Source organism: Lissotriton vulgaris, chromosome 2_1 (assembly GCF_964263255.1).
Source record: "Lissotriton vulgaris chromosome 2_1, aLisVul1.2, whole genome shotgun sequence".
In the NCBI taxonomy this organism is placed as follows: domain Eukaryota; kingdom Metazoa; phylum Chordata; class Amphibia; order Caudata; family Salamandridae; genus Lissotriton; species Lissotriton vulgaris.
The window spans coordinates 1,810,843,949-1,810,862,919 of record NC_141687.1 but is presented as its reverse complement, the minus strand read 5'-3'; the positions used below and the strand labels follow the sequence as shown (position 1 = coordinate 1,810,862,919).

The 18,971-nt window shown below is 46.4% G+C and overlaps 2 protein-coding genes across 3 annotated transcripts in view; both read left to right on the top strand.

Annotated features, from left to right (window-relative positions):
- The window catches only part of CEMIP (cell migration inducing hyaluronidase 1), an 857,787-nt gene that overhangs the window by 52,225 nt on the left and 786,591 nt on the right, over positions 1–18,971 (top strand). The gene's annotated exons all lie outside the window — the stretch shown is intronic.
- Positions 1–18,971, top strand: part of LOC147733310 (cell surface hyaluronidase-like) — a 561,460-nt gene that overhangs the window by 233,792 nt on the left and 308,697 nt on the right. For both annotated transcript variants that reach the window (XR_015308517.1, XM_086957873.1), the window contains exon 7: positions 10,588–10,757. Coding sequence is in view for 1 of the 2 variants with exons in the window: in XM_086957873.1 (XP_086813999.1) it covers positions 10,588–10,757 (170 nt within the window). In the remaining variant the exon portion in view is untranslated. The remainder of the gene's footprint in view (positions 1–10,587; positions 10,758–18,971) is intronic.

Sequence of the window (18,971 nt, the reverse complement as noted above, 5' to 3'; positions counted from 1 at the left end):
CTAACTAGAAAACGCTGTGCTCTACAAGAACTGTGTACAGTGCTTAATTTGAGCCGGTGGAGTCCATAATTACTTATGTTTGGGCCCGTGGGGTCTCCTGGCACTTATTTTTCCTTATCAGACATTTCCTGAGAACAACAGATTGGAAAAGACACAAAGGGGAAAGAACAAGGAAGAGAAGAGTCAAAATCACCATCAAGGGGGAAAGCAAGATTCTGCAAGAGTGAGATGAAGGGGCAGCGAGCGTCTGGCAGTGGATTAGAGGCATGATGTCGATTCTGGACCACGTAGCCTTGGCATTCGGCACGGGACAATTAATAGCACGGGGGCAATTAATAGCACTGGCCATTGTCTTTTGAACAGTGCTCTAGGCACCGGCACACATTATGTTACAAATTAAACACTGTAATGTAACACATTTTATTGAGTAATGGAAGCTTTTTGTAATCGAAGAAGTGTCACCTAGGTTCTTGATTGATGCATAAATTGCCCAAAGGACCTCTAATTCTCCCCAGGATTAGACCAACCCCAGGTTTTATCTTCCCAAAGAGAAACCGCATGAAGAAAATTCTGCGCTGCTTGCATCCTTATCCTTTTTGCTGTTGTAACTGCAAAAGGAAGAATCCCAAACTAGGGATCTAGTGTGACTATAGAGGCCACCTGAATCTGAACACCCTTCCATGAAACTGGAAGGAGGTGCCTTCTCTTCTGGTGTACCTCTGCAGTCCACTCGGATCTGAGGCAGGCAAGCTTCACATAGCGTGAACAGCTGGAAAGAGTAATCATATGGCTTCAGTCTGAAATTACAGTGGTTAAGTCTTCTCTTTCCTTATCATGTGAGATTTAGGACCACCCGGCTTCTTGTGTATTTCCCATGTGAGAGTAGAGACTGCAAGAGTTCTCTTGTCTGTAACATGCTAGAGCAAGAGGAGTTACCCTTCACATGCCTTTAACATGTGAGCCTCCCAATGTAATTCCAAGCACAGGTGGCCCTCACATGGCCTTAGCATGTGCCATCAGGAGCAGTCAGGCTTTACGCAGTTTAAACACACACAACTGGCACAGCTGACCTTTAGTTATTGTCTGAAAACTTTGAAAGCAACACGTGAAGACTGGGTTATGTGATTAAGGTGGAAGGATAATGGTTTGAGATGCAGAGGTTAGGAACTAAGGGGTAGGAGTTATGGGTATAGGAGTTAAGGACATAGGGTACATGTGTTAATGGTATATGGTAGAGTTGGAATATAGGATTAAGGGCTTGAATAAATAGGTTTATGGATTAGGATTAGAAGTATAGGGTTATTGGCATAGGGCCAATAATAGGGGCTAAGGGTTAGGAGTATAAGATTAAAGGGCTAGGGGTATAAGGTTAAATGTTTGGTGTATAGTTTTAGGGTTTGCCAAATAGGATTGTTGTTTGGGGTATAGTGTTATGGTTTAAGAATTTGGTGTTAAGTGTAAAGGTATAAGAGGTTAAGGGTATATGGGATACAGGGTAGTGATATGGATGTAATGGTTTTAGCTTAAAGTTCTTGTCTTACTGGAATAACCCTTAAGACGTAAGAGAGTTGCATATGGAAATGTATTTAATTTAAGATGTGTTGATGATAACTGTTTGGCCTATCTAGAGAAGAAAAGTATATGTTGTTTTCCACAGTAATACTACACTTCAGTAAATTCAGTAGAAGACATTTCAATTTTGAAGTAATGCAATGTACGGGTGGGTGTAATTGGAGGAATTTTGGTCACTCCACGTTACTCTTTAACACGGAGTTCCGACCAAATTCTGCCAGTCGCCGCATGGTGAACTGTTTCTCCCGTAAAGCTCCAGGAAATGCGAGCTGGCGAGCACGAGTGTGATTTGGCATCCCATTTTCTAATGCAGGTGGTCGCAGTCAGAGTGATGCTTCTCGTGTAGATTTGCTGCTACATTAGTAGACTTTCTACTCGAGCAGCAGCAAAAGCAATTCGAAACGCATGGTGCCATTGGGCTGTTTTTACAGCGCTGCTCGCTCTACTGGCGCTAAAGTGCAGCGCAAGCTGCATATTTTCTGCCCGTTAGAGGTACACCGCAGAATCTCTCAGAGTTTTTGTGTAACTGCGAGTTCCGCCCACCCCTAGTGCAATTAGAAGTGTTATAGATGAATTTATGCTATTTCTCAATAAAAAAATATTTAACAAGCTAGAACTAGTATTTAGATGGCTTTACCATGTGCCTTTCGATGCATTCCACTTCCACATGGGTTTAGATTTAAGCCTTGGCCAGCCAACCTTCAAACGCCTATAACATTTGGCTTCTATTTACTGTTGGGTGTTCCATGTCATTTCTTTTGGGTGAGCGTTAATCAGAAACACTGCTCTCTAAAAATGTTACATTTGCAATTGTTGGACTTGGCCCTTTTCCCCCCAAATTTTTCGCCTTTCACCCCCCTAATTTAGGATGTCTCTCCCATGGTAAAGGTCACTGTATAGGCCATGTGAGGTATGAGATGCCCTGTGTAATGTGATATTGTCATGCAATGGTGTGCACACTTATTTTCCCCCATGGTGTAAAATGTACCCTGGTGAACTGCTATTTTTAAAATGAATGCCATGGCTGTGTGTTGTGCCACCTGACTGCGGTAGGTTAGCGGTCTAGTTGTTAGGTACCCAGCCACCCCAGCATTTGGAGGGAAAGCCTGGCACCCAGGGTGCTCTACTCTTCCCCCTGAGCCAGTTTAAACCAGCTCGCCAGAGAATTCCAGAAGCTGCTGGTACTGTATGGGAGGGGGATATAAATAAGGGGGATGTGCATGTGCAGAGACAGAGCTGGGACAGGCACGTGAGGGGACCTGCTGTCAGGGGATACTGCCACTTGGGCCTGTGTGCCTGCACTCATCTGGAACCCCCCTACTGTCCCCAGGGCTAGTGGAAGCCCCACTTCAGGAGTTCAGGCTGCCGTGTAGTTGGAGGGCCACGCTACAGTGGGGATGGTGAAAGCCTACCACCCTGTTTTGATGATGCCCCCACTAACTGCTGACCTGGCCCAGTAGTGCCTACTGCTCTGTCCCCCGGGCTCCTGAAGAAGGAGGACCCCCCCTAGGTCCCTGGAGCTGCGGGACGTTGCGCCACGCAAGCGATGCGCAAAGAAGCGCTTAGAAGGGAAGGAGTATCTTGGACCCCCCCCCCAGGAGGTGAGGAATGTTACCCAGGGCTTGCTGTTGGGACTGTTCGCCCCCCTTTCGCTGTGTGCCAAAGCGCTATGATCTGGGAAGCGCTGTGCTGTTAAGGAACTGATTGCCCGGCCCTGGATGAGTGCTGCCTGATGTGTACCTGCCTAAGCGCTGGGATCCCTAAAGCGCTGGGCCAAGAAGAAGCGCTGTGTGCCTAGAAGCGCTGTGCTGCCTCTCCAGCGCTCCCCTGCTGTGGGCCCTTTGCTGTCCTGCCAGAAGCTGTTGTAAAGTGGACCCCTCCTGCTGAGGGCTCGGCCGCGTTGCGCCAGAACTGATGTGTTGTGCCCCCATCGAGCTGTATCCCAGCGCTGTACCTGCAGAGCGCTGCTGCGATCAAGCGATGGTCTGAGAGCAGTGCTGTGACCTTCGAGGCGTTATAATTGCCCGGCACCACTTGGCCTTCAACCGCGCTGGGTGCCCCCTTTTGAAGCTCTGTGCCTGTGAGCGCTACTGTACACCCCGCGCTGGGCCCCCAAAGTGCTGTTATCAGCGCCGCAGCCCCGTGAAGCGCTGTGTCCTTGAGCGCTACCTGCTGCATCTGTGCTGTTATCACCACCACAGCCCCATGAAGCGCTGTGTCCTTGAGCGCTACTTGCTGCATCTGCGCTGTTATCACCGCCGCGGGCCCGGGCTGGCCTGGAGGATCCTTCCGCTGCTGCTGGCATCGTCACGGCGGCCCCCGGTGTCGGGAAAGGGCCGCCGCAGTACCGTAGTGGGCCGCGTTAGGCCCTGAAGCCTGCATCTCGCCTCACGTGACGGGGGCATCACCACGGGCTCCGCCCCCACCACACAGCACACTCATCGGTCCTGAGGCTGCACCCCCGCAGGCCACACTGCCATTGGCAGCTGCGGGCGCGCCTTCGCCTAGCCCTGCCTGGATTGGTCCCCGGCCCCAGGAGTCATCGGGAGGCTCGGGTACGGTTCCCTGACCGTGCGGGGCCTCCGCTACTTCCACGAAGGCCCCGGTTCACCCCTGACATCGCCGGGCGCTGCACGGAGCCCTGCATTACTGAGAGGGGGCCCCAAGGAGAGCCCAAGCCCCCAAACTGCCTGCAGATCACAGCAAGGGCTCCCATAGGAGCCGAAGCAAAAGGTAAATCCCCGAGGATCGAGGAGGGGGCCCCGTGACTGCCCTTCCCTGTGATAAATTGTAACTGGACCCCGTTGGCACCCGCAAGGCTTCAGGACTGGGCCAGAACCCGGATAAGGCCCTGGGTGACTGGTTTTGAGGCAGAGTTACCCCCCTGGCTGGGGGTGTTGTTGGGGCTGCAATGTTCCGAGATGAAGTGCTCTGTGCCTCACTGAGTTCATCGATTTTGCTCCAACCACTGCTGATGTAGGCCCCTAGAGGGACAGGTTGATTGCTTACTAGAGGAGCAGCAACGCAGGGGTTCTGGTGCCTAATGTCCCAGGAGATGGAGTGTAATTGATTCTGCTTAGGCCCATGCCAATGCCTGTCTCGTGTTTCATTCATGCTTAAGGTTTTCCCGGCCAAAGGTATAGGCCCCCATGGTAGATGTGATTATGCCTGCCTAGGCCTGACATTAAAGTTGCATGCCTATGCCAGATGTTGATGCTAGGCGTTTAAGGTTCCATTTTGCAGGAGGTGCTAATGCCAGGCCGGCTGTGTTTATGCCTAATGTTTTATTTCACGCTTACAGCCTACTACTAAGGTGATGCCAAGGATTAAGCCTGCAATACTGACCTGGTGTTACATGCCAATCGATAACATTCTTATTATTTTCAGCCCTGGACACTAATGGACTTACTTACCCGTTTCTTACTTTTCCCATTTTCCTTGTAAATAATCCCCCTGGAATCCTTTGCCCTGGTGCCCGTTGGCACCCTGTTGTGATTACTGTGCATTACTGTGTTTTACCTTTGCAGGTTGGTGACAATACAAAAGTTATTCTTTTTCCTACCAGAACGGGTGTCGTGTCTCTTTTGTGGTGTGCCTGGTGTGTCGTCTGTGGGTACTGCGTGGATGCTTCACACAAGTCCTCAGGACTTTGGCCTGCCCGCTCTGCCCCATGCTACCCCCCGTAGAATTGGTAACCCCATTTCTAACAGCAATGGTGCCCGGTTTTGAGGATGATTTCTTGAAGCCTCTCCTAAACCTACTTTTTTGCACAGACTGTCCGGCATGACGGGATCAGATTGGCTTCTCGTACAAGGAGACTGTTTCTTGATCACTGTGAATGCAGGCCCACCACTTTCTTTGGTTGAGGCCGTGTAAACAGATAGTAAGGAAGAAAATGTCTCTTCCTGGAACGTTTTTGTTAAAACCTTTGTTTTTCTGGTAAATTGTCATTTACACATGTCCCCTACATTATGCTAATTTCGGAACCTTCAGAAATATGCTGTAAACCATTTAATGCAAATGTCTGCCTTTGGAGAAATTTGTTAATACGACTGAAATGTCACATCAAACCACAGGAATAATGTGAATAGTTTTTGTCAGCAGAAGGCTGCAGGAAAAAGGGTGAATAATGCAGTAACATTGTTTTTACACCTTACTCCTCACTCATTTATGCTCAACACTAACGTACTGATTACAAGTCAGATATAACAAAATTAATGAAACTTTGCATGCACTAATTCCACTCCACCTGATTATTAAAGGTTAGATTTTCCTGATTTGCTGGGTGTGGATGAAAAAAATGCATCTGACTTTGGCTGAAGTAGCAGCCAATTCTCCTTCCCTTTGTTTTTAACAGGGGGAAGCATACCATGATCCTCCTACTACCAAAAGAAAATCCCCGTACCTCCTCTAATTCTCAGGTACCCCTCCGTCAACAGACCAACCCACACATAGGACCTTGCATACACTTGCCACCTGCTCAGAACTTAGGGAACGTGTGTGTGGGAAAACCACATTGAAATGGGGATTCTGTGTGGTTTCACTGATGGAAAAATCGTTCCCAAAGTATTCTTTGCCGCCTAACTGTTAATTAGGGCCTTAATCTCAAGGTCAAAGCGAGTGTTAACATTGTTATTGCTCCTTATTACGCATGGGCTATAAATACGTATTCCAAAGGGTACAGGATTTTATAGAGGCTGAGTACTTTCTTAAACACTATTGGCTAGGTTTTTCTTCCGTTTTGATTTCACATTTAATTCAGCTCTTCTTTGCTTTTTGGTGTCTGCAGGCTACTTGTTCTTGGTCGTCAGAAGCGTTTGATACCATCAACCACTCAGATCTCTAATGAGTGGTCCCCTCTCTAATGGTTTCAACAGAATTGTCTTGAAGTGGTTTGAGTCTTTCTTTTAAGAGCAACACCAGGACATTTTCGTTCAGGCTTCACTTCTGTATACAAAGCGCCGACCTGTCAGGATCCCTCGAGACTCCTTACTCATCATCAATCATCAAGAATAAAAAGCTTTATTCGGTTACATACAAATAACCATAAAAACACACAATTAAAAAAACATATTAAAAAATACAGGGCAAATGTCCATATTTACACCAATTAAAACCATTCTTCATACACAGCAGAAATGTCATTGTCATAATTGTCACATCACAATAGATTTTCTATATCTAAAAACATTTTTTTAGAAGGAGGAAACAGAGGCTACAACAAATATTGTATCTAATTGTTGGAGAGCCACTAAAGCTGGGCAACACAGCCTCATACCAAGTGTTTTCAAGACTGGAACAATCCACCTTTTTCTCTGTACAGAGTAGAATTTACAGAAAAATAAAACATGAATGGTGGACTGATCAGAAATATCGCCACAGGGGCATTTACACAGCTGTTTTGACCAGTCATTAATAATTGGGAAACTTAAGGATCTGTGCAAAGTCCCAATGCGAAAACCCATCAATAAACATTTGTCATAGTAATTGGTTACAAGGCATAGGTATGGCTGGATTTTAAAAGTTGTTAATGTAAGGTTGTGTGCTTGTACCGTAACCTTACTCAATTCAGCATTCATTGTTTGTTCACTCAGATAGCGCAAACAATCGTTCTTAAGATCTTTCCAGGAGAGCCTTGCCATGGTGGGCGGATCATCATAAAATTCTTGATGGCCTGTATTATATAAAAACATGTTAACATAAGACAGCCATCTAATATTTGCCACTCCATCTAGGCCCATACAGTCTCATAAGATCCCTCAATTAAACTGTGTTTCCTCTGTTGTCCACAACCTATGCCACAATAGAACCGTCTGAGTTTTTAAAATGTCTTCCAAATATGGCAAACCTAGTTCCGTATCGCATATGAAGGAGGGAGTGCAATTAGGTACCATTAATACAAATCTCAGAAACGTGCTTTCAGCTACCTGAAAGGAGCTTACGTTCGCATGTCCCCAAACTCCTGCACCATATGAAGCTACAGTAATGCTTTTTGCCTTATAAATATTCAATAGTTCCACCGTGGGGCGTCTGCCTAATTTCCTACTAAAGTTTACGAGTGCAGATAGAGTTTTATTATAGAGTAATCTCCTAGTTTTTACAGCATGCAGCCATGACCCTGTACGCTCAAATAAAGTCCATGGATAGGACAATATCTTAGTGTTTTCGATCCGTTTCCCCTCGATAAAAATTGATCTGATCTTAATACATCCAGCTCCACAATTCATATTAAATGTTTTAGTTGAATTAATAGTAAGTCCCTGTTCTGTCATAAAAGTCGTAAAGCTGGAAACAAATAAACAACAGGAGAAGAATTCTCTAAGCAATAATAATGGTTCAGCAGTAAACCAGAAGTACTTAGATGTCCACTAACCTGGACAGGCACAGATGTTAGAGAGGGGGCCCAGCCCGGCCTCTAACGGCTCAAATGGGCCCGCCCTTGCCCCGACCTTCACTCTGTCAGACAGTCCAAACTTCTACCCGCTGCATGGAAGAGATCCATAACTTCTCCAATTTTTCAAGGCCGGCGACAAAACCTCACCAAAAAACTATTGTCTGATTGCACTATTAGACATAGAGGCAACATGTTTCGCCAAGGCCTATAGAGTTATGTTTAGCCTTCCAACCTACGCCTCACCTGCACAGATACGTTTGGAGTTCGGCCCAACTAAACAACTCTTGGCAAGGTTCATACGTAATGTGCTAGCACAAAATTAAGAACTCTCACCGGCCAGAAAATACTCGAAAGTCTCACTTGCTACTACTGAGCTAGTCGACCTATGGGAAACTCAAACTACCCACTTGCTTTTTAAGCAAGCAGTAAAAACAGTAAACCAAAAAATCTCCCTTGTCGAAGACAAAGCCGCCTTTGCCCAGCAAGAGACACACCTGGATGACTCTGTGTAAATGTAAATGTGTTTGTATTTATATAGCGCCCTCTACCCAGAGGTCTCGTAGTGCTGTATTCATACCGCTGTGGGACCCTTCCTGGCTTTCCTGTGAGATGTCCACTCCTGGGCACCTCCACGGTGAAGCCAGGTATCCAAGCGCTGCTGGGGCCCTTGTGGAGATTAAGCAAGCTATTGCCCAGAGTCACAGAGTGGGACCCATGATTAGACTAGGCACAGAGGCAAGAATTATTGGGTCCGGGGAGATTGAGTCCAAGAGCCGCCGAGGCGGGAATTGAACCCTGGTCCCGGGCCAGACCTCTGCATCAAGTTCTGCCGCTCTAACCATTGAGTACATGTAAAGGGGGGTCCCCGTCTGGGAGAAGGTTATGTTGCACAACCAACAGAAAGTAGTTCAAAACCACTTTAGAAAGAAAAACTAAAATAAAATTCTTCACTTTTAGAAGTGTGTATTGTCAATCATTCACAATACATTGATGAACAACTTCAAAGGAGTTTCATACAATTGTCACAAAATTATTGTGCCCCGATAGGAAAGGGAGGAAAGGTGAGAGGGAGTGCTTGAGGGAAGGGTTGGTGAGGAATGAATGAACACAGTTGTGGGTGATGAGTACACACAATATAGGCAGGATCAAAAACAATTACAACAGCAAAAGCCAAATAATTAATAAAGGCATAGGATAATGAATAATTTTCACAGCAAAACTTTCGACGGACACTGAGTCACTGCTGGACTGTAAAGGACAAGTGCCGGAAGTTGAGTGGAAGACAACTTCGTCGTGACGGTGTCTTCCACTCAACTTCCGGCACTTGTCCTTTACAGTCCAGCAGTGACTCAGTGTCCGTCGAAAGTTTTGCTGTGAAAATTATTCATTATCCTATGCCTTTATTAATTATTTGGCTTTTGCTGTTGTAATTGTTTTTGATCCTGCCTATATTGTGTGTACTCATCACCCACAACTGTGTTCATTCATTCCTCACCAACCCTTACCTCAAGCACTCCCTCTCACCTTTCCTCCCTTTCCTATCGGGGCACAATAATTTTGTGACAATTGTATGAAACTCCTTTGAAGTTGTTCATCAATGTATTGTGAATGATTGACAATACACACTTCTAAAAGTGAAGAATTTTATTTTAGTTTTTCTTTCTAAAGTGGTTTTGAACTACTTTCTGTTGGTTGTGCAACATAACCTTCTCCCAGACGGGGACCCCCCTTTACATGTACTACTTACCGCCCAGGTCCCCGTGACTGCTTGGGTAAAACCCTCCTTCTTGTAATGCTCTAACCATTGAGCCACGCTTCTCTCTGAGTGGTTACAGATCACTTGGGCCACAGTCATACTTCAATCTGGGGTACTCCCAGAAAAGCAAATAACAATTCCTAAAATACAGGCTTGGAATTCTGCCAGCCATCTCGCATCTTCCACCTTGGCAGAGGGAGAAATCGGGAGACACATGCATTTTATGTGGGAATGGCACTGAAGACATGGATCATGTAATCTGCTCCTGTACTGAACTAAAGGATGAAAGGACAGGATTACTCAAAGCCCACTTTACTGAATGAGGGATTCGAACCCAGAGACAAGCTGAAGTTGCATGCTTTGACCCCAAGGACCCGCAGATTAACGGGAAGCTAGTGAAATTCCTGTCACTAGTAGAATCAAAGCAAGGGAGCGCAGTGCTTTACGTCAACCCAAGAACCACATAAAGTAGTTTTGATCCACATAATCGGGAACTTAGAGCACAGACATTTGCACCCTTCCATAAGAAGCTGAACAAAGGCACCTTTTCCCCAGAGACTTTTAAGCTTTTAGAATCGCACTTCTCTTCTCTTATTACGTTCAAAGTCTTTTTTTTACGTTTATGTTTGTAATGGTTTTAATTAATCAAAAACAATCATTTTTTTACTTACTTACTTACTGTATCTATGATCTATTAGTTGATGCAGCTTGTCTGTGTTTCATTTTTCTTTTAAGTCTATCTCTCAATCAACAATTTGCTTTCATCTGAAGGTTTCTGCAGCATGTCAACCAATAACCTGCAGCTTTTGGTAAGAGGACTCGCAAGTACAGATATCTGATTGTGTAATTGAATTTATTTCTGCAGGTAGTCCCGAGTACCTGCACATTGGAGAAGTTGTGGATGGAATAGATATGCGAGCGGAAGTTGGCCTTCTGACCAGAAATATACGCATTCAGGGAGAAATGCAAGAAAGATGCTATGGACAGAACCACTGTCAGTTCTTTCCTTTTGACACGTTTGGAGGACACATCAAGGTACACATTTACTACATCTATTCTGTGCATTTGAAATCTTATGCATCACCATTGATCGATCCAGTTTATTCAATACGGAGTGCAAAATGTTTATGTCTCTAAAAGTGGAGAAGTATGGTGGTTGGAGCGGCAGACCCTTATGCAGAGGTCTGGCCCGGACCAGGGTTCAATTCCCCGCCTCGGCGGGTCTTGGGCTCAAATTTCCCCGGACCTGACAATTCTCGCCTCGGTGCCTATTCCAATCATGGAGTCCCACTCTGTAACTCTGGGCAAAAGCTTGCTTAATCTCCACAATGGCCCCTCGCAGCGGGATGCCTGGCTTTCACCTTGGGGATGCCCAGTAATGGGTTATCTCGCAGGGGAATACCAGGACGGGTTCCCTAAGCAAGCGCTGGGACGCTTTCGGGCAGCCATGCGCTCTACAAATCAAATTTCATTTCATTTCAAATGTGCGGTAATGATCCACACCAAACCAACAAAAACATCTTTTTTTTAGTTGTCATACTTTCATGCTAAATGTTGTGTAAATCTGTACTGCTGTTTTTACTTTAGGCTCAAGCAAAATTTCCTATTGGAATAAAAATGGGAAGAGTTAATTTTTTACCCCCTCTACTTTTTGCCTCCTGCACAGATCTGTAAGAAAGTAGGGCCCTATGAAGGACAGGGTCACTCACAGCAGCGTAAAGTGCAAATTACTTTATTTGGTGATGTGCAAAACAACCAATGTGTTTTGGCTAAACTGCCTTCCACTGGGTTCTATCGTGGTCACAAGTATGTAGTTACTGTCAGGTAAGATTTGTTGTGTGAATAACTTTAGCGCTGTTTGATAAGTTGGCACAGATTGCCGAAATCTGCAATTATCTGAGGAAGCATTTTCCCACTGACCATTTTGGTATAGTGGATCCAGAACCAGGCCCTTGGGATCTGAGTGGGGGACTTCATACAAGAATACAATTCTGCAGCTGCCATTACAGGACTCAGGGACTTCAGAGGTATCCCCTCACTGGGCCAAAATGTAAAAAAAAAAATGAAATTTGTACTGCAGTACTTCTGCAGGAGCTATGGAGGTGAAACTTGAGCAGTGAGTCCTCACTGGACTGTAAAATGTTTAGTCTTTTTAGTTGGAGGAGGTGGTCGTTGCATTCGCAGCCAGCTATCCTTACACTTAGCTGCCATTAAATGCATAGTCTGCCCCCTTAGCACTTTCTCATATGCTTCCCATAGCACCACCTTGGATCCTACTGTGTGTTTGTTTTCATGGAAATAGTGTTCCATGGTTTAGCTCAAATCATCCGTCACTCCCTTTTATTTTAAGAGCCATGAGTCCAGTTTCCACCCTCTTCGGTGTCCCCGTCTGCTTATACCCAAGTCCACACAAAGTGGTGAGTGGTTTGAGATCGCCAGGGCAGGAATCATGCAGTCAACATTCAAAGTAGATTTGAGCATTGTGTAAATAATTTGTCCAAGCATGAGTAGGAGTTTTGCGCCCCGGAAGAGACAAAGTACTGTTGTACAGAGGGATTGCACTTTCTCCAGACGTCTGTCAAGTCATACGTCTCTACAAAGTACTTTAATTGTCTCCTCCTACTGGATCCACTCTGTGTGAGATGTTCAATGGTCTCATCCATTACCAAATTAAAGTTACCCCCTAGGAAAAGCTTCCCATTCGGAAGCTGTAGGAGTAGGGCCCATAGGTCTGTCGGAGCCCAGTGGTGATGGAACAATTTTCACTGAACTCATAGGGATTGTGAAAAATCCAAGCATCACACAAAGGACAAGTGTCACAAATAAGCCATTCCCATTCTGCCGGATAGTGGTAAGGATGCAGTACGTAGCTGATGTTGTATTTTGGAGCACACATTACAAATATATTACTAAAACACGGTAGTGCACTGTCATTTACAGACAGCACATTTTCCATTTAAATGACCTCTACATTTGCACATACAGTTTTACTGATAAGACTATATGGTGCAAAAATGATAATGTGTGGAAGTCGGGATTCACTGAATATTTATCATTTGCACATCACCAAGTAAAGTGCCTTGATTTGTTTAGATCGTATTAAAAGTGCTTAATTTGTGCTTTCCTAAATGCCTATTTATTTTTAAATATGTGTATGTTACATTTATATGTCTTTAATTTTTGTTGTGTATTAGAAAAACGACATCCTATACCCTTTCCTTTCACACCTAGACAAATCTCACGTAGTTCCCTTTAAAAAATCCTCTCACTTTGAAGCCAGAGAAAGAAAAGTAAACCCCAATATCCATGCTAAATGAAAATGCAGCAATTAGTCAGAAGACTAGCTTGACATTTGACTTGTCTTTGAACTGCAGCAAATGTGACAAGATATAAAACAAAATGTAAAGTTACCTTTAAAGGGCATCATTTTTGTAGCTCAAGCATGGTTATTTTGGGAGTACTACAGCACCCCTACTTCCAGCTCCTATTCCAGACCTGCTGACTGTAGTCAGGTTGGCAGGTAGACTGAACCAATTACTACCAGCAGCCCATTCCATCTAAAGACGATTAAAACATAGCACCCCTGATCATCCCCCGTCACATTCTTCTCCTCCAAGAGGAGGGCCCATCTCAGCAGTATAGCAACCCTCAATAGAGCCAGGCGTTTATCCTGCATGTGCCACCAAGCAATAGCCCCCCTACCTTGTCATCATCTTACATTTGGTGTCCATCAAGTGGATCTTCTGAAGGAGTACTAAGTCTGGACTTGGCGCCTGGGATACTGGTAAATCATGCTCCTTATTGATTTTAAATTCCAACCTATTAACGTTCCAGGAGAGGATCGAGAGGTGTCCCTCCCTCTGGGTCTCAGCAGCACCCAACAATTATTGTTAACAGCTTTTTTTCACCATCCAATGCCATGCAGTATCACCACTCAGTCTGCCACCTGTGCACAGTCACTCCACAGAAAAACAAAACAGCAGTCATGAGTACCCAACATCCCTCCCAGCATATCCCTAAAAGATCTCTCCATGCCTCCTGAAGACTTAAACTGCCCTCCACCACAGTTCTCTTGGAGCATGTCGCCCTAAATATACTGAACTAGTCTATTTGAGTACAAAGAATAAGCAAAGTGAACAAATACTTTTCGCTTAACATTTTCCCCTATATGTATTCTAGCATCACTCATGAAATTTAGAGCACATTAGAATGACACAGCCTCTCACTATAGGTGTTAGTCTGTTAAATATTGGGACTCGTAAGTACCCCGCTACTCAGGACAGCCACCACTTCATGTCTGTCGTCGTTGCAGGACATTCTTCATTTGCAGCTGGTAGCTTGGGATTATCAGGTGCAGAGTAGTTCAAGTCAAGAGGGAGAAGTCGGGGCTCTGAGTCTGATGTGGGGTCATTTTTCCATTCTTCTCTCCCGGATCTTTGCTAACGGTTTCATCTATGCCATTTCGTGGTGGCAGGCACTCCACCGATCTCCATCCCTCGAGCCAGTCCCAGGCCTCCTTCGGAGCGAGTCGTTCCATGTTTTCTCATTTGCTATTTTCCACAATTTGGCTTGGAAGAACGTCATCATATTTTTAATCTCATGTTCCTGCAGGTGGCTCTTGACATCGTCAAATGACTGTTGTTACTTCTGGACAACCATAGTAAATTCCAGGAAAATATAGGTTGTGGAGTTTTCGAATTTCAGGTCTCCCTTATGACGGACTATCTGCAAGAAGACATCTCGGTCTTGATAGTTGAATATCCTGGCTAATATTGCTCAGGGAGTTTGTATTGGTCTAGAAGGAGGGACTGGGACCCTGTAGGCATGCTCCACAGAGAAGAATTTGGAGAGCCACTTTGGTTTGTGGTTTTTCATGATCAAGTCCCCCACAAAGAGATCAGCACTGGGGCTCTCCATTCTCTGTGTCAGCCTAACTCGGCTCAGATTGTTACAACATGATCACCCTTCTGCGTCTTCCATGCAGACCTGCAGTATGGTAGTGGCATTCTTAAGTGTGGAGACCGTTGATTTGGGTGCTGTTACATCATCCTTTAAAGTGGCAATGGGCGTTTCCACTGATCTCACCTGTTGCTGACTTTTCAAAGGGCTACACGCATGAGGACCATTCCCACTGAGATGCTCTCAATCTTGAATTCCAAGGTGGTTTTGATATCTCGAACCACCAGCAACAAGTCTCTAAATGTGGGCTCCCCTCACTTATCCGTGGTCTCCAGTGGTGTTGTCAGCAGAGTCTCCTGGTTCCCATACTCACCCCCATGGGAAGCTTGAGAAATGCATATTTGTACAGTTTGTTATGCTGGCTTCAAGTGGGGTATGGTTACAGGCCACAGATCCCCTCTAGAAGGGTTACCACAATGTACCAGGGAAAGATCCACGTTTATTTCCATATGGACAGCAAGAGAGGGCAGTGGGGAAGGTTGGAGAGTTTAATATTATGTTTTTATATTCCCCTGTAAAGTGTTCTGGCCCGGGGGGAGGAGATTCCTCTAATTTAGGTCCGGAGGGTGCTTCCTGGTGGTCTGTGCCTTCCGTGCATCAGGTGAGGAGACATCTAGATTCGGGCTCTGCAGAGAGGGCCCCCTAACCAGCGCTGTTCCTGTGTCTGTGTCCCCTAAGCATATTCAGGGTCAGGGTCTTCATAGCACCCTGCCCCCAGCAGTTCACCAGTTCACCAGTTCGCTCTGGTCCACACTCACAGTCCAGACGTTGGGCTTCCACGGTCAGCTAGCAATTTACACTGGAGCTGCAGCATGGAATCCCCTGCAGCTCGTCCTTTGCTCGTGGGTTTAGTCACTCAGTGGGGAGGGGCGGTCAACCGGGCTTCACTCTTTCCCTGCACCTACTTCGTATGTCTCCTCTGGATTCCCTGCCTCCATACAGGTCAATTTGGTCGCTGCATCCATACCTCTGTCTTCGGTTCAGGCCGCGCCATGTGCAAGAGGTCTTCATGGTCTGAGGCTGCACCCATGGGCGCCAGCTTGGAGCAGCAGGCATCACAGCATTTCTGGTCCCCTAGCCTTGCTTTGCCCTAAATCCTGCACATATATCGATTCTCTGGTGGTGTCGGAGAACGGATATTTGAACAGAATGTAGGGGGATATCTATGGTATAGTGAAGGAGCTGCACTAGGAAACCACCATCTTATTGGGTGCAAAAACCTGCTCACTTCTTCTTAGACAAACTCTCCTTTCCCTTACTTGTGGATGCTTTTGCCATTAATATAAAAGCGCACATTTTCTCTTTTAAACACATGCTCTCATTCTCCCTTATTTACCTTTCCTTACTTCTAAATACAAGCTCTCCTCCCTAAGTGGAGTGGTGTGGCTCACTGGTTAGAGGCGGCAGACCCAGAAGGAGAGAACGGGCTGGGACCAGGGTTCAATTTCCGACGCGGCAGCGTCGTGGACCAGGGTCAGCGGACTTGATAATTCTCGCCTCGGTGCCTACTCTAACCAGGGATCACACTCGGCAACTCTAGGCATTAGCTTGCCTCATCTCTACAACGGCCCCCCACATTCGCCGGGGATGCCTGGTTTCACCTTGGAGATACCCAGTAGGGACCATCTCACAGGGATAGCCAGGACAGGTTCCCCAGTGGTCTACAGCGCCACGACGCCTCAGGGCAGCAGTGCGCTTTACAAGACACATACATTTACATAACCTGTAGATGTTCTCCTCTTTAGTACACACACTCACATTCTCCATTGCCTGACAGTGTTCTCTTGGTTCATATGCAAGCTCTTCTTCTCCTTTATATGTGCATGCTCTGTTCATTGGTACACAGGATCGACTTATCCTTCACTTGACCTCTCTTCTGTGCACAAGCTTCCTTGTCTCTTACCTGGCGCCCTCTTCTTTTACACAGTAGCTCTCCACCCTCACTTGTGGGTGTTCTCTCCATATCAACTTGGCACTTGTCCTTGTCAATATTCCTTAACCTAATTAAAATGTATGGCTTCCAGCAGTGGCGTCTCCTCTATAGGGGCATTTGGGCGCCGGCCCCCTGCTTTCTCGCAGTGCGAGAAGGCAGAAACATAAATGGTAATAACTACCATTTCTTTCTGCCTTCTCGCACTGCAGAAAGCAGAAGTTCCTGGTTGGGGGTGGGCGGTCCTGCTCGTAGGCAGGGGGGAGTGGCTTGCCCACTGTTGTTCATATTGACTGTTTTTTTGCGGCCTGTGGCTGCCCAAACAGTCAGTATGAACAACAGTGGACAAGCCACTCCCCCCTGCCCTCAAGCAACACTGCCCACTCTCCCTGTTCTCTATACATAGAGAAAATGACCCGGGTGGGGCATGGCCTCACCAATCACAACGCTGCGGTGGAGGGGAGGCAGGCTGCCTGCAGCCGTCCTGATGACGAGCACTGCAGGAAATGGAATTCAAAACGCAGGACGGCGGGAGTCAGGAGTCTCGGGACTTAACCAACAGCGGGACGGTAAGTTTTACTTTTATTTTATATAAACCCCTTCCGCCTACCCCCCAATCCCCTCCGCTGCGCGAATACCCCATTTCCACCCTCCCCGCCACACCCCGTAATGCTGGTCACGACTGTAACTGAGTAATGGTAGCTGGGTTCGCAGGTGTGGGAGACGTATTTACCTCAAAATAAATTTGTTTTCTAGAGGACACAAAATTTGTATTTTAATCAGTGTACGAAAACAGCTAACAAAGTTTGGTTAGAGAGCACTGAGGAGGCAGATGGGCAGCTAGGGGACAGGACGGGTAGATAACCGAAGCATTGGTGTATACACAGGAGTCTCATGTACAAGTTTAATAGACTATAAGGTGAATGAACATTTTCTCTCACTCAGAGAGCTGCAATCCTGCCTGCATGCAGGCGCTACTAATGTCCATGTAAACTATGACTTAAAGATGCCCAGGATTTATTGCACATGGTAAATGCCTTTTCAAGAGAAGCCTCTGTGTTGCTAAATAAAGGGTGAGGTGCATCAAAGTATTTTTTTAAACCCTACTGTTTTAAAATATTGCCGTCAGGTTAAGAGGAATGAAGCGAGATATGGGACAGGGTTAAATGCGTTACTTTTATAAATATACTCGCTTTCTGAAATTTGCTTTAACTTGCTTTAACTTGCACCATTTAGGCCTTTTTTAGGGCTCGCCCCTTTTCTATTTCGCAGAAATAGAAAACAGGGGTGAGCCCTTATGTCGCTGATCTGCTTCTTTCCCCAAAGGCTCTATTCAGGCAGCTGATTGGCTCTCTTCAAGCCGGATTCGCAACACTTCATGAGAAATATAATCACGTGACAAGCTCCTCGTGTACGAGCTTGCACGATCCTTCCCCCTGCCAGCAGCATTTTGCACATCAAAGGCTTCGCTGCCACATCCACAATTGAAGCTACGATCAAAGGCTTCCCCTTGCTTGCCCCCCGCCGTCACTTATTCAGGGCCGCAGGCCCTGCCTCGCTTCCAGGCTCTGCTGTAACCACATGCTACTGGACTCCCGTCACAAATTCAGGCCGCAGGCCCTGCCTCGCTTAATCCGTGCACCCTTTTATTGCCTCGCTTTCCGGCTCTGCTGTAACCACATGCTACTGGACTCCCGCCACTTATTCAGGGCCGCAGGCCCTGCCTCGCTTCCCGGCTCTGCTGTAACCACAGTGCGCACTAATGAAATGCACCTCGAGAGTCACAGTTAGTTCTTTGTCCTCCATTTTCTTCAAGCACCTACATAAAGTATTTCTTGTTCAAAAACGGCTCCACAATTGAAGCTACGATCAAAGGCTTCCGCTGCCCCGCCCCCTGCCGTCACTTATTCAGGGCCGCAGGCCCTGCCTCGCTTCCCGGGTCTGCTGTAACCACATGCTACTGGACTCCCGTCACTTATTCAGGGCCGCAGGCCCTGCCTCGCTTAATCCGTGCACCCTTTTATTGCCTCGCTTCCCGGCTCTGCTGTAACCACATGCTACTGTACTCCCGTCACTTAATCAGGGCCGCAGGCCCTGCCTTGCTTCCCGGCTCTGCTGTAACCACAGTGGGCACTAATGAAATGCACCTCGAGCGTCACAGTTAGTTCTTTGTCCTCCATTTGCTTCAAGCACCTAAATAAAGTATTTCTTGTTCAAAAACGGCTAATATGAACAAACGCCACTCAGCCATGCAACGCCAATCTCACCCACGCAGCTCTACTCACCCACGCAGCGCCACACTCACCCATGAAGCGCTACTCACCCATGCAGCTTCACTCTCACCCACGCAACCCCACTCA